Source organism: Pipistrellus hanaki (assembly GCF_964339955.1).
Source record: "Pipistrellus hanaki genome assembly, chromosome: 10".
Taxonomy (NCBI): Eukaryota; Metazoa; Chordata; class Mammalia; order Chiroptera; family Vespertilionidae; genus Pipistrellus; species Pipistrellus hanaki.
Window position 1 is genome coordinate 26,835,272 of NC_140512.1, and position 12,853 is coordinate 26,848,124.

The following is a 12,853-nucleotide window of genomic DNA, read 5'->3' on the forward strand; positions in this document are numbered from 1 at the left end:
TGTAAGGCTAGTAAAAGAATATATATTTTCCAATTTTCCTAGAGGCTGTTTCTGAGTCCTTTTTTTCCTTTTGCATATCCATCAAAGTTTAGCAATGGATACAGACTAAATTAGAGATAAGCCTGAATTTAACCCTTTTCCCATATTTGTGATCATTTTAATTCTTTAACAACAGCAAAATTTGTGGAACAATGATTTTATTGTTCAAAGGAAGCTACAGAAATAGTTTCATTTGTATTTCATACTACTCGTGTCCTTGTTATGAATGTCTGATTTATGCTTACAGGTTTATTATAGAATTTCATACTTTATAGGATTTTTCCAACAAATAAAAGAGTTCACTTCATTATTGTCACAATTGTAATAAATTAATGTAGAATGCTTTTCCTTATTTCTTTGTTATAGAGGTATTGTCCCCCATTCCATTTTAGAAGTCCAGGAACATGTGTATAATAGTGTAGACTTTGTCACTCATCTGCTTAATATTAAGTAAAATTAACAATACGAAGAGCTTTACATTGTCAGCATAATGTAGGTTTCACATGCCAGCGTTTCAGTGTGGTCTGTTCTAGAACCGTTATATAAACATCTTCAGGGATAAATATATTTAAGGATCTGTTTTCCCCAAACACTATTTAATAGCAGTATTTTTATAGCCCTCGGTGAGATGACCTACCCGTAAGTAATAGTGGCTCTCTCTAGCAGTGAATTTGGTGCTCAGCAAGTATTTGTTGAATTCTCATCTGCAGTAGTATATCGAAGAGGTTGTGGTAGTCTGAAAGCCCACCCCCAACCCCACCCATCTCATCATTAGTGTTCCTATAGAGTTAACACCTTAGTATTAAATGGCAGTTGATTTACTTTTTAAATTAAGTAAGTCTTATTATACCATTCCCCCCCCACCCAGTATATTGTCATCATTTAAAGATGAAAGAATCTCATTCTGACTAATGAAATCATGTACTTGAGATAACCCATGTTTTTTCCAGAGATACTTGGTGAATTGGTTTCTGAGCCAAAAGATACATTTTATAATACAGCATCTTGACATAATTTATAGGTTTTCATTGCAAATTCAGACCTGAGTGCATGCCCATCTTCTTTCTTGCTGAATTACCTGTAAAAGGCAGTGCTTGTAATCACCCTACTAGGCAGAATCACCAACCACTATCGCCCCCAAACTAAACATTATCCTGGAAAGCCTGGCCAGCCAGCCCCACCCTGTTCTTTCTATGTGGAGAGGGGGAGGGGGAGGGAGAGAGAGAGAGAAGGAGCGACAGAAAGACGGAGAGACAGAGAGAAAGCTGGAGGGGGCGGGGCACAACCACAGCTCAAACTCCACCCACTGCAGGGGAGGCCTGAAATCACCAGAGCCCTGGAACCACGTGATCCAGAACCTTTGTTCCTCCCACCTTCCTTTCCCTGAGGTCATCCTGATTCCAGGTTCTAGCTAGATTTGTCTGCATTTTTTTTTCATGTCATCTCACGGGACTTGGTCATTTATTTTTTTTATTTTTTTTAATATATATTACTGATTTTTTAAGAGAGGAAGGGGAGGGATAGAAAGTTAGAAACATCGACGAGAAAGAAACATCGATCAGCTGCCTCTTGCACACCCCCTACTGGGGATGTACCCGCAACCAAGGTACATGCCCTTGACCTGAATCGAACCTGGGACCTTTCAGTTCGCAGGCCAAGGTTCTGTCCACTGAGCCAAACCGGTTTTGGCAGGACTTGGTCATTTTTAATGACACTATTGTGATCTATTAATAAATAATAAATTAATAAATGCTTTATCTCCTTTTTGCATCACTTGGTCATCACAAGTAATGCTCCTCGGACTAAGTGGAGGGTGGGAACATCACCGTTTCTACAAGCAGCAGTGGTAATGATGTGTCTTTGTTTTTGCTGCAGGTTTATATTTGCAGCAACAATATTCAAGCCCGACAACAGGTCGTTGAACTTGCCCGGCAGTTGAATTTTACTCCCGTCGACGTGGGATCATTATCCTCAGCCAGGGAGATTGAAAATTTACCCCTGCAGCTCTTTACCCTCTGGAGAGGGCCGGTCGTGGTAGCCATAAGCCTGGCCATTTTCTTCTTTCTTTATTCCTTTGTCAGGGATGTGATACATCCCTATGCTAGAAACCAGCAGAGTGACTTCTACAAGATCCCCATTGAGATTGTGAATAAAACCTTGCCTGTAGTTGCCATCACTTTGCTGTCCCTGGTATACCTGGCAGGCCTCCTGGCAGCTGCTTACCAACTTTATTACGGCACCAAGTACCGGAGATTCCCACCTTGGCTGGAGACCTGGTTGCAGTGTAGAAAGCAGCTTGGATTACTAAGTTTTTTCTTCGCTTCGGTCCACGTTGCCTATAGCCTCTGCTTGCCAATGAGAAGATCAGAGAGGTACTTGTTTCTCAACATGGCTTATCAGCAGGTATGGAGCATGTTTGTTATTTATCTGATGCTTAATATAATTTGTAAACCATAAGATTAAAAATTGGGTACAACTTTGCATACCTTGGTATAGTTAGGGCAGGAAAAGTACTGTTCTTTAAATAATGTTTCTGCATGGAGTTACATGGCTAGTGCAAAATCATTGAAGGTGAAAGCTGCAACCATCCCTTTCTTTGCAGAATAATAGCAGAGAAATAAAAGATTAGGGTTTTTCCTTCTTATTCTTTTTTTTTATTTTAATTTTAATTTTAATTTTTTTAAATATATTTTATTGATTTTTTACAGAGAGGAAGAGAGAGGGATAGAGAGTTAGAAACATCGATGAGAGATGAACATCGATCAGCTGCCTCTTGCACAGCCCCTACTGGGGATGTGCCCGCAACCAAGGTACATGCCCTTGACCGGAATCGAACCCGGGACCTTTCAGTCTGCAGACCGACGCTCTACCACTGAGCCAAACCGGTTTCGGCTCTTCTTCTTTTTTTTTAATTGATTATAGAGAGAAAAAGAGAAAGAGAGCCCTGACTGGTTTGGCTCAATGGATAGAGTGTTGGCCTGTGAACTGAAGGGTCCCAGGTTTGATTCCGGTTAAGGGCATGTACCTTGGTTGCAGGCACATCCCCAGTAGGAGGTCTGCAGGAGGCAGCTGATCGATGTTTCTCTCTCATCCATGTTTCTAACTCTCTATTCCTCTCCCTTCCTCTCTGTAAAAAAGAAAAAAATCAATAAAATATGTTTTTTGAAAAAGTGAGAGAGCATTGATGTGAGCAGAAATATAGATTGGTTGTTTCCTGCACATGCTCCAACCAGAATCGCAGCTTGTGTATGTGCCCCGACGGGGAATCAAACCTTTGATTCCTGCCAACTGAGCCACACAGGCTATGGCTGTTCTTTTAATTTTAATGTTCTTATTGCAGTGATTGCTTTCAGTACTGAACAGTTTATTAGTTTAATGTTTTGTAATTGTCTATGTCCCACAAAATGTTAAGGCAATCTCAGTAAATGTATACAATAAAATTAGAACCAGTGAAAACATAAAGCAGAACAGGAAGTCCATATCAGAAGACATATGCTTACAAGGTTTTTGTTAGCGAAAAGCAGGAAGGATACCAGTTCCTCAGGTGAAGCTTTTCTAGCTCTTAGCTCAAGAACGTCGCCAGGAGAGCTTCCTGGAGGGAGCTTAATGCTGGACTAGACTTAACTCCCCAATCATCCGCACTCAGTGAATGTAAAATAAAGTGTACCATGGGAGCTCTTGCATGTAGCATTTCTCGGTGAAAGCTGAGGATGCTGCACCAAATGTGTAAACGCTTTTTCTTTTTATAAGGAGCCAAGGCATCATGGGCCAAGTATGTAGCATCTAGTACTTACATGTGTTTCAACAATTTCAACCTAGAATAATTTTGGGGGGAAAAATTACATGAATGTTTTTAATTCATTCTTTCCCTAAAAATACTACTCATAACTGAGTAGGGAGGCTTTCATATCAGCTCTCCCAGCTTCCTCCTTCAAGTCATTTGCTCAGATCTCACCCCCTCCGTGAGGCCTGCATTGGACACCACTTTAAATTCCGCTACCCACTTCCAACTCAACCCTGGATTTCCAACCCTCTTACTCTGCTTGATTATATATACATTATCAATATAGTTATATAGGAATTAGGCAAATAGACCGTTGGAAAAGCATATTAAATAATGAGGCAATTCAAGTGGATAAATATTTGCATTCAGTAGAGTTTTATCCTCAGGGAAATATCAGCTTCCTGTGGAAAAGAAGGTAAGAAGAGATAAACCAACATATAAATACTCTTGATGTGAAAAAGGAACATACAAAAATAGTTTAGAAATTCCTTTTTTAGGTTCTAAGTTGAACTAAGTCCAGAATGTACCCAAACAATTCGATCAAGTTTAAACCAACTTGTAAAAAAGTACCTCAAGACGAAGTCTAACCGCCAGTACTTCTCTGTGTCACCTGGAACAAACCACGTGGCATTTCGTGGTCTCTGGACACCGGAGTCCCTGTAACTATGATGCGTTACAAATGTGAGACAGGTTTACTTACTCTTCTCACTCATATGCAAAGAAAGAGAGAATCTTAGTCCTCCATTCTCTTTTTTTTTTCCCCATGCCTGAAACAATACCATCCAGTAATAGGTTCTCCATAACAGTTTGTTAAATTGAATTGATACAACTTAACTGTTTCCCTATGTGATGTATTCTTATGCCAGGAGAGTGAACTCTTTGCGGAATCAGTTGATGTTCTACCCAATAAGGGAAACTCGTGTTTGCTCTCTTGTTAGGTTCATGCGGACATTAAAAACTCCTGGAATGAGGAGGAAGTTTGGAGAATTGAAATGTATATCTCCTTTGGCATCATGAGCCTGGGCTTACTGTCCCTCCTGGCAGTCACCTCCATCCCTTCCGTGAGCAACGCCTTAAACTGGAGGGAATTCAGTTTTATTCAGGTATGTGGGGTTTTGTTTGGCGAGGGAATGGGCTGCATAGAATTACATGTCAGGCATAGTTGACTTTGAAGTCCGTGTCTTGTGAAACGAGCCTTTGGAAGCCGTGTTTTTGCATGTAAGCTTGGTGGCCTCATGCGGTTGGAGGCTAGCTTAGGCCCATTCTGGTTTAGTAAGTGAAGGACCAGTATAGGATTGTATAGCACTGATAGTCTTGCCTGCTATGCTATGGAAAAAGGTTATTTTAATAAGAAAAGAAAAAAAATGAAGGTGGGGATGTGTGAGCTTAGAACACGTTGAAGCCAAAGGTCAATGTATTATTAGCCAAATGAAGAATTATTTTATATTTTGAATCTTCCTGCTATGTCCAGAAAAATCTCATTAATTTGAATTCAAGTGAGGAGGAAGTCAGTCTAATATTTAAAAGAATATTTTAAAGTAGTGGCAAACCAGATAATTACGTTAATGGGTTATGATAAGCAACCAGCCTTATGAACTTGTTAGTGTATTTAGTATATAAGTTATATACATACTATGTATATGAGTGTCTACAAAGGGGTCTGTATTTGCATTTTTTAAAAATCCTCACTCGGGGACATGCTTTTATTGATTTTAGAAGGAGAGAGAGTAGCATCAATACGAGAGAGAAACATTGATTGGCTGCCTCCCTCATGCTTCCCAACTAGGGATTGCACCAACAACCTGGTATGAGCCCTGACCGGGAATGGGACCTGCCACCTTTCTGTGTATGGGACAATACTCCAAACAACTGAGCCACGAGGCCAGGGCTACATTTGCATATTTAAAAATAATATAACTCAGACATAGACCCAATCAGTATTGACTGTATCCACATGGTTTACAGCATTATAATGCAGATAACTATTATTTGGTGATAAACTGAATTGTGGGGGAGGGGCAGTTTCTTTATTTACTTGAGCTTTTTTGTTTTTAAATTATCTAAAAATATAATTCAAATTATGGGCATTCCCTGGTCTAAATTCTTTTTCTTCTTTTGAAGGGAAAAAAAAACGAATACTTTGCAAAGTGCTAGTTTAATCACACCTGGAAATAAATAGAAGGTGCTAGATGGGTGCAGACTATCATTATAAATTTGGATGAGTAATTGCAGGGAGAAGTTTTCTGCTAGAGTTTTGATCCTTTCCCGTGAAGTTAGATGTTACATCATTCTACAGATGCAATATTACATTGATGTAATAGAGTATTTCTCAAAGTTAACAGTCCAACATCATAATTTAGGGAACCAGGAATGCTGACTTTTTAACTTATAAACTGCTTAACTGTAGAGCTCTTAGTAATCTCATTTAATAAGGTCAATAAAGCCACATGCTTGAAATGCTATTTATATTACATGTTAATATATAACGTTTTTCGTATTTACCTTCAATTAGCATGTACATATGCATACATAAATATAAACACACTCAATTTTCCTAATATACACAACTGGCAGAAATGTGGATGACCTATATAAAAAAGTTGAGCAGTTTTTGTCAATAACCCTAAAGTTTTGACTAGCAATCCCACTTATATCAGTTCTAAGGAAATAAACCAGAATATAGAAAAGGGTGTAGTAGAGTGACATTATGTAGAGTTGAGGAAAGCTGGGAACAAAATAAATAATGAAAAGAACGGTTAAATAAATTACAGCACATCCATTGAATAGGATATTATACAGCATTAAATGTTTCATTCTCAATGACATGAGGGAAAAGTCCTTCACATAATAAATGAGATAATTAGAATATTAAACTATGTAATATGGCTTTAATTGTGTAAAATAAAATCACATATGTAAATATATATATGAAAGTGCTTAAATTGTTTAATTTAGTAGAGAACAAAAAGTAGCTCAATAATAATTTAAGATGAAATAGGTTTATTTATGAATTTGAATAATTTGCTTCTTATTCTTTGTTTCTTTTTCTTCCCCCTCCATCCGAAGTCTACTCTTGGCTACGTCGCTCTGCTCATAAGCACTTTCCATGTTTTAATTTATGGGTGGAAACGAGCTTTTGAAGGAGAGTACTACAGGTTTTACACGCCACCGAACTTTGTTCTCGCTCTTGTTTTGCCATCCATCGTAATTCTGGGTAAGAGCATCTTACTTCTTCCATGTTTAAGCCAAAAGCTGAAGAGAATTAAAAAAGGCTGGGAAAAGAGCCAGTTTCTGGAAGAAGGTGTTGGAGGAGCAGTTCCTCATTTGTCACCGGAAAGGGTCACAGTCATGTGATGATAAATGGTGCTCGCTGATGCCACGAGAGTTCCTACTGACGCCATTCATTATGTGTATGACTTCTTGTATGTTCAGGTGCCAGTGTGCTGTCTAAATTGCTGTGGGCTGAAACTTGTCCAGTGTGATCTCAGCCAAATAGTGGTAGAATTGTCTTCGAATTCATGTTCACAAATGTCATTTTTTGTCGATATGGATTTTTGTAGTTAACTTATTGTTAAAATTTAGGTGTTTTTTGTTTTTGCACAACTGTGGCATTACTGTTATTTTTAACAAACTATATTCCATAATCAGGCAAAAAAATATAGTTAGTAATATAGATACAATATAATGTTAAAAACTTTGCAAACCAGCAGAATTTTAAGTTTTAATATAATTCAATAGATACAGTTTTTTTTCTGAAGCTCAAAAGTTTTAATTATTATCCAGCGTAAGAATTAGAAATGCATAATCGTATATTTTTAAAGAAAGGGTGCATTACATTAGCATCTAGGTAAAAAGAGTACATGGTTATATTCCTATATTTCTCTCATAAGATAGGATTTGAAGAATGGCATTGATTTTGTGACTCGATGTGATTTTGTGAACAAATACAAAACTGAAAAGACAAATTGAACCTGAAATTCTATTTAAAAATGCATTGGAGATATGAAAGATATACTGGTAATGTGTACCTTATGAAAGATTGTCTTCCTTATCTTGTTACAAAGCAGTTCCATTTGAATATGGTGCCAGGGAGAAGACAGTCATCGTTGGCCTCCAAAACTGATTCTGCTACTTACTATAGTACCAATCCTGGAAATCCTATCATTGTTTCTAGTTAAAGGGAAAATATTAGTTATACACACAGGTAGTTGTTTGTCAACTGATCCATGTTGTTGCACCTTAGCCAGTTATCACACTCTATGGCGCAGGATTTTACAGAAATTCGTTGAGGGATTCTAACATGCCGTGTACTGTTCTAAGCACTTTACCTGTATTATCTCCATTTATAATAAAACAGTCCTGTGACAGGGGTACCTATCACTCTCATTTTACATATGAGAAAACTGAAGGATAAAAAGTTAAGTAATTTGCCCTAGGTCATGGGGTTAGTGGCAGAGCCAGCAGTTAAGCCCCCGCTGCCATATTTCAGAAGCTGAATGGTCCCTGCATTACATTCATGATGCCTATCTTTCTGCTTCCTCTTTTGTATAAAGGCATGGACATTCTTGAGAGTGAGCTCTGGTTATCAAATTGTGATACAATCCACAGTTCTTACCTTCAGGGAGGATCTTGCCTGGGATGTGACCCAGGAGACCCATGGCAGTCCATATGCCTCCTAATACCGTGTGGGACTCCAGCAGAGATAGGACCATGGCAATTTTAATAAATGGCTGAGGTTCTGCAGAATCTTAGAAAGTCCCTGTAGGCTGGTCATCTCCTTTTCTCTTCTTGAGAAGTCCTCCTGCCTGCTCAACCATTCACTGGGGAGAGGTTTGCAAGCTTGAAGAATATTAGGGTAATCCGTCAATTATAAATCTACTCTGGAGATATATAATCATACAAATTATTCATAACAATTTTCAGTGCTGACATTCCACATTAAAATCTCATTTTATTCAAACTTTGGTTAGAATGCCCTACATTTCTTCTCCTATGCTCTTTCAACATTGCAGACAAGATTTAATTATATGCCCGCCTCTGGAATTATAATATTTCCAAACTTGCCCTCTGAAGACCACTAAGTCCAGCTGCCAAAAATAAAAAGGCATTTGGCTCCCTTTCCCACCAATGGCTCTTTCCCTATTATGCATTATGTCAGTAAATCACTCATGATTCTCTGACGTTCTCTTCTTGATGAAGTTGAATACCTTTTACTTTTTAATTGAGCTCTCCATTTTCTTTATCTTAGTTATAGTATTCCCCTCTTGATAATTACTTTCTTGTTACTTCTTAGTAGGAATTCAGTTGGGTGATAACTTCTAAAGGTAAACACTCATAAACTATTGTAGTGGACTAGTGAAATTAGCATATTTTCAATACTTCCTTGTTCCTCAAGTCTCACTGTCTTAAGACCACATGTTCACCATTTCATGTGAAAATACAATTAAATATTATAAAAAGTTAGATGACTATTGAAGTATATTGTTGCACATATATATTAAGTAGCCAATGTATTATAAATAAAGTAATCACTCTTAGAGATAAATGGGATTTTGGAAATATGAAAAAACAGTTTATAAAAATATATATACATAAAATGTAACTTGTTTCAAACGGTATCTCCTTTTCTCCCTTACAAAGATAAAATTAGTTTTGAAGTTTTAGAATAAAGGAAGTCTATTATAGTTCTAAATATTTCAAAGCCTTTCTAAAATGCAAAAATACTGACTTGTTTTATTCAGTTGACTTTTAATTGCTTTATTTTACTATTTCCTACCTGATTATTTTCTTCATCACTTTCTTTCATAATTTTATCAAAAATCATTACTCTGGCCTCAGAAGTGGGACTGAATTCTGTTCTTGCTAGATGTGAGAAAGTGGTGGGTGCTTTAAGGTAATAGGAATTTGTTTTCTAATCTGTATTTTGAAAAGTGCCCCTGAGAAAAATTATTGTATAAGAATGTAGAAAATATATCCAGTCTTAAACCTATGCAAAAAATTAATTATTTCCTAAGAAGAAAATAATCCTGGACTGATCATGCTACTTAGCTTTTTGTGCAGGTGTCATATGTCTCTGCTATTAATAATTTTTAAGATCATATTTAAATAATATATTCATGCTAACATATTTTTTCAAAGCATTTATAGAAATTTAGCTAAGATTGCCTATGTGTAGAGGTTTTTATTTAAATTTTAAAATATTTTAATGTATAAATAAATTATATTTGTAGGTATTTATCGGAGATGATTATTTTGTGCTATGTATGGTATTGGCTAATGAGCTCCAGTGTTAAACTATCTGATTATTTTCTAATACATTGGCATAATCCTGACTTGATTAAGGAATTTCACTTTTGAAATTAATTTGATAATAGTAACATAAGGTATATTCATTCATACAATCAGATTGTGAAAATTATTTGTGTAAAAGGGCTTAAAGAATAAATCATATCCATATTTTTGTATTGTTTATCTCCTGTGAAATATGATAAAACATTCTTTTAATTGCCTTTTGCCATTACACTACTTCATAATAAATTCTGTTGAGAGAATTCCTCTGAAAGAGGTTTACTTGTGAATTTTAAGATTTCTTAATGAGATATTTTAAATAAAGGACCTTAGATTATATTCATAAGTATTCCTGTAAGAATACTATAAACACTGAACCCATGTCAGTCTATAAAATCTGTTTTTAAATAAGTAAACAGCCTAAAACGTTGTGTTGAAATTATTTTGTAAACTCATGACTTAGAGCAGTGCCAGGGTATTACCAATGATATACCTTGGTCCAGGGTTAAGATTATATTTGTGATATGTCATCAAGGAAAGGAGATGCTCCATCTTCCATTGTTCCTAAGTTAGTAAGTTAGTAAAAACACATTCTGGTGTATGTTCAGTCTGTGTAATGGCTCTAAATGGAACTGTAATAATTTTAGTGGAAACACAATCTGTTGGTATCTTTGAACAGTGAATTTTACAGGAAAGAAAAGTTCCTTAATTTTTTTTAATGTGAAAAATTGTAAAGTGCTAATATTCAGAAATGTTGCCCATATGATACCAAAACAATGTTTGGTTCAGCCTAACACATATGCATACTGAGATTTTTGCTTTCTAACTCAATGGATTTTCATTCATGCTGCCATTCAAAATTAGGGCAGACTTTATGGATACTCCCAGTGACTAGTCTGGCTAAGTTAAATCACAGAAGCAAGGTCTTTTGTATGATTTCCATAATGCCAACTTCTAGGAAATATTCTCTTAAGATTTTCTTTAAAGGTTTTACACACTGTTTCAGATAACCAACTTGAACAGGGTCTAGTGACCCTGCTTCTTTAAAAGCTGCTGTCTATCAAATTCCTCAACTGCCCTCACAGTTGGTGGCCCATGTGACTTAAGTGTTGTCCAGAGAGATGTCTGGGGAATGTATGAGTGACTTCCTGGAAGAGGATTCCAGGATGTGTTCCTTTATCTTATTCCTCCATTTGCGGGAATTCTGGAAATAACCGGAGCCTTGACAAATCCAAGAGTACCAAGGCCACACCCTAAGGATGGCACGTTGGAGACTAAAAAGATCTTGACTATTACATTACTTGGGTTGCCTTTTCCTGTAGTTAAGCCATTGTAAACTTGGGTTTCTTTATATGAAGTAAAAATCAACCCATTCCAGCCTTCAGTTTTTTGTCATGATACCGTTCAACACTGTTGAATTAAAGAGATTGCAATAATTCTTACCTTTAAAAGTTTTTAAAGGAAAATGTGCAGTTCATGTTAGAATTGAATTTTCATTGTTAATTAATTATACTCATCTTCTTGTCTTGATCTTTGATTAAATATTTTTGTATCCGCTTAGAAAACAGTCTTCTTTATAACTGTGTAATAGAAATTTGCTAAAACTCTGTAATCACCAAATTATTGCTATCAAATTAGATGCTATGTTTTTATATCATTCTCATAGACCTGCCTTATAAACACCTAAATAAAAAGTACTATTTAATGTGTTTTAACTTCTTTTTTGAAATGTTGTATATAAATTAATTTTTCTATTTTACTGAATAATAATTCCATTGTTTTATGGAGGCCATCTAATACTTTTCTCTTTCTTTTTAGAGTATCCAAAAAATACATGTAATAGTTTTGGAATCCTGGGGGTTCTGTTTGTTTGTCTTTGCCAAAGTAATAATTTAGAAAACCGTCTATTTAATGAGTTTGTATTCTTAAACATTTATTTTCCCTAGCATTTATTCTTTTTTCTTTTGCATTTATTCTTTTTAAAATATGTTTTTTATTGATTTCAGAGAGGAAGGGAGAAGGAGAGAGAGATAGGAACATCCATAATGAGAGAGAATCATTGATCAGCTGCCTCCTGCACACTCCCCACTGGGGATGTGCCCGCAACCAAGGTACATGCCCCTGACTGGAATCGAACCTGGGACCCTGGAGTCCAAAGTCTGATGCTCCATCCACCGAGCCAAAGCAGTTAGGGCAATATAACTTTTAAAAAAAACACAACACATTTTTATTGATTTCAGAGAGGAAGGGAGAGGAAGAGAGAGAGAAACATCAATGATGATAAGAAATCACTGATTGGCTGCCTCTTGCACGCCCCTTACTGGGGACCGAGCTTGCAACCTAGGCATGTGCCCTTGACCAGAATCGAACCCAGGACCCTTGAGTCAGGACCCTGACACTATACAAGGAGCCAAACCAGATAGGGCCAAAAAAATAAATTTTAATGTAATTCTGTTACTAATAGTGCATAGGAATATTTATTATTTAATATGTACTTATTTATTTGCTAAATCCTGCAACCCTACTGGAAGGGTGAACTTTGACCAAAGAGATGCAGCCCCAGAGGGAGCGGGTGGATAAATTCTTCCTTCCTTCCTTTTCCCCAGATGGGCTGTTCCGAGGTGCAATAATCCATAGGTCTCCAGGAAAATATCCTAAAAGGCTGAGGAATTAACTGCCCTTATAAAGCTTTGGCCAGCTCAATAACACCTATATTTGTACTCCCTTCTCCACTGCCTGCCT

At 36.6% G+C, this 12,853-nt stretch overlaps 1 protein-coding gene across 3 annotated transcripts in view; it reads left to right on the top strand.

Moving 5' to 3' along the window:
• The window catches only part of STEAP2 (STEAP2 metalloreductase), a 28,932-nt gene extending 17,112 nt beyond the window's left edge, over window positions 1–11,820 (top strand). For all 3 annotated transcript variants that reach the window (XM_084897415.1, XM_084897417.1, XM_084897416.1), the window contains 3 exons: window positions 1,915–2,442; window positions 4,762–4,926; window positions 6,890–11,820. In XM_084897415.1, the coding sequence (XP_084753541.1) occupies window positions 1,915–2,442; window positions 4,762–4,926; window positions 6,890–7,177 (981 nt within the window). In that variant the 3' untranslated portion in view covers window positions 7,178–11,820. The remainder of the gene's footprint in view (window positions 1–1,914; window positions 2,443–4,761; window positions 4,927–6,889) is intronic.
• Window positions 11,821–12,853: the final 1,033 nt, after the last annotated feature.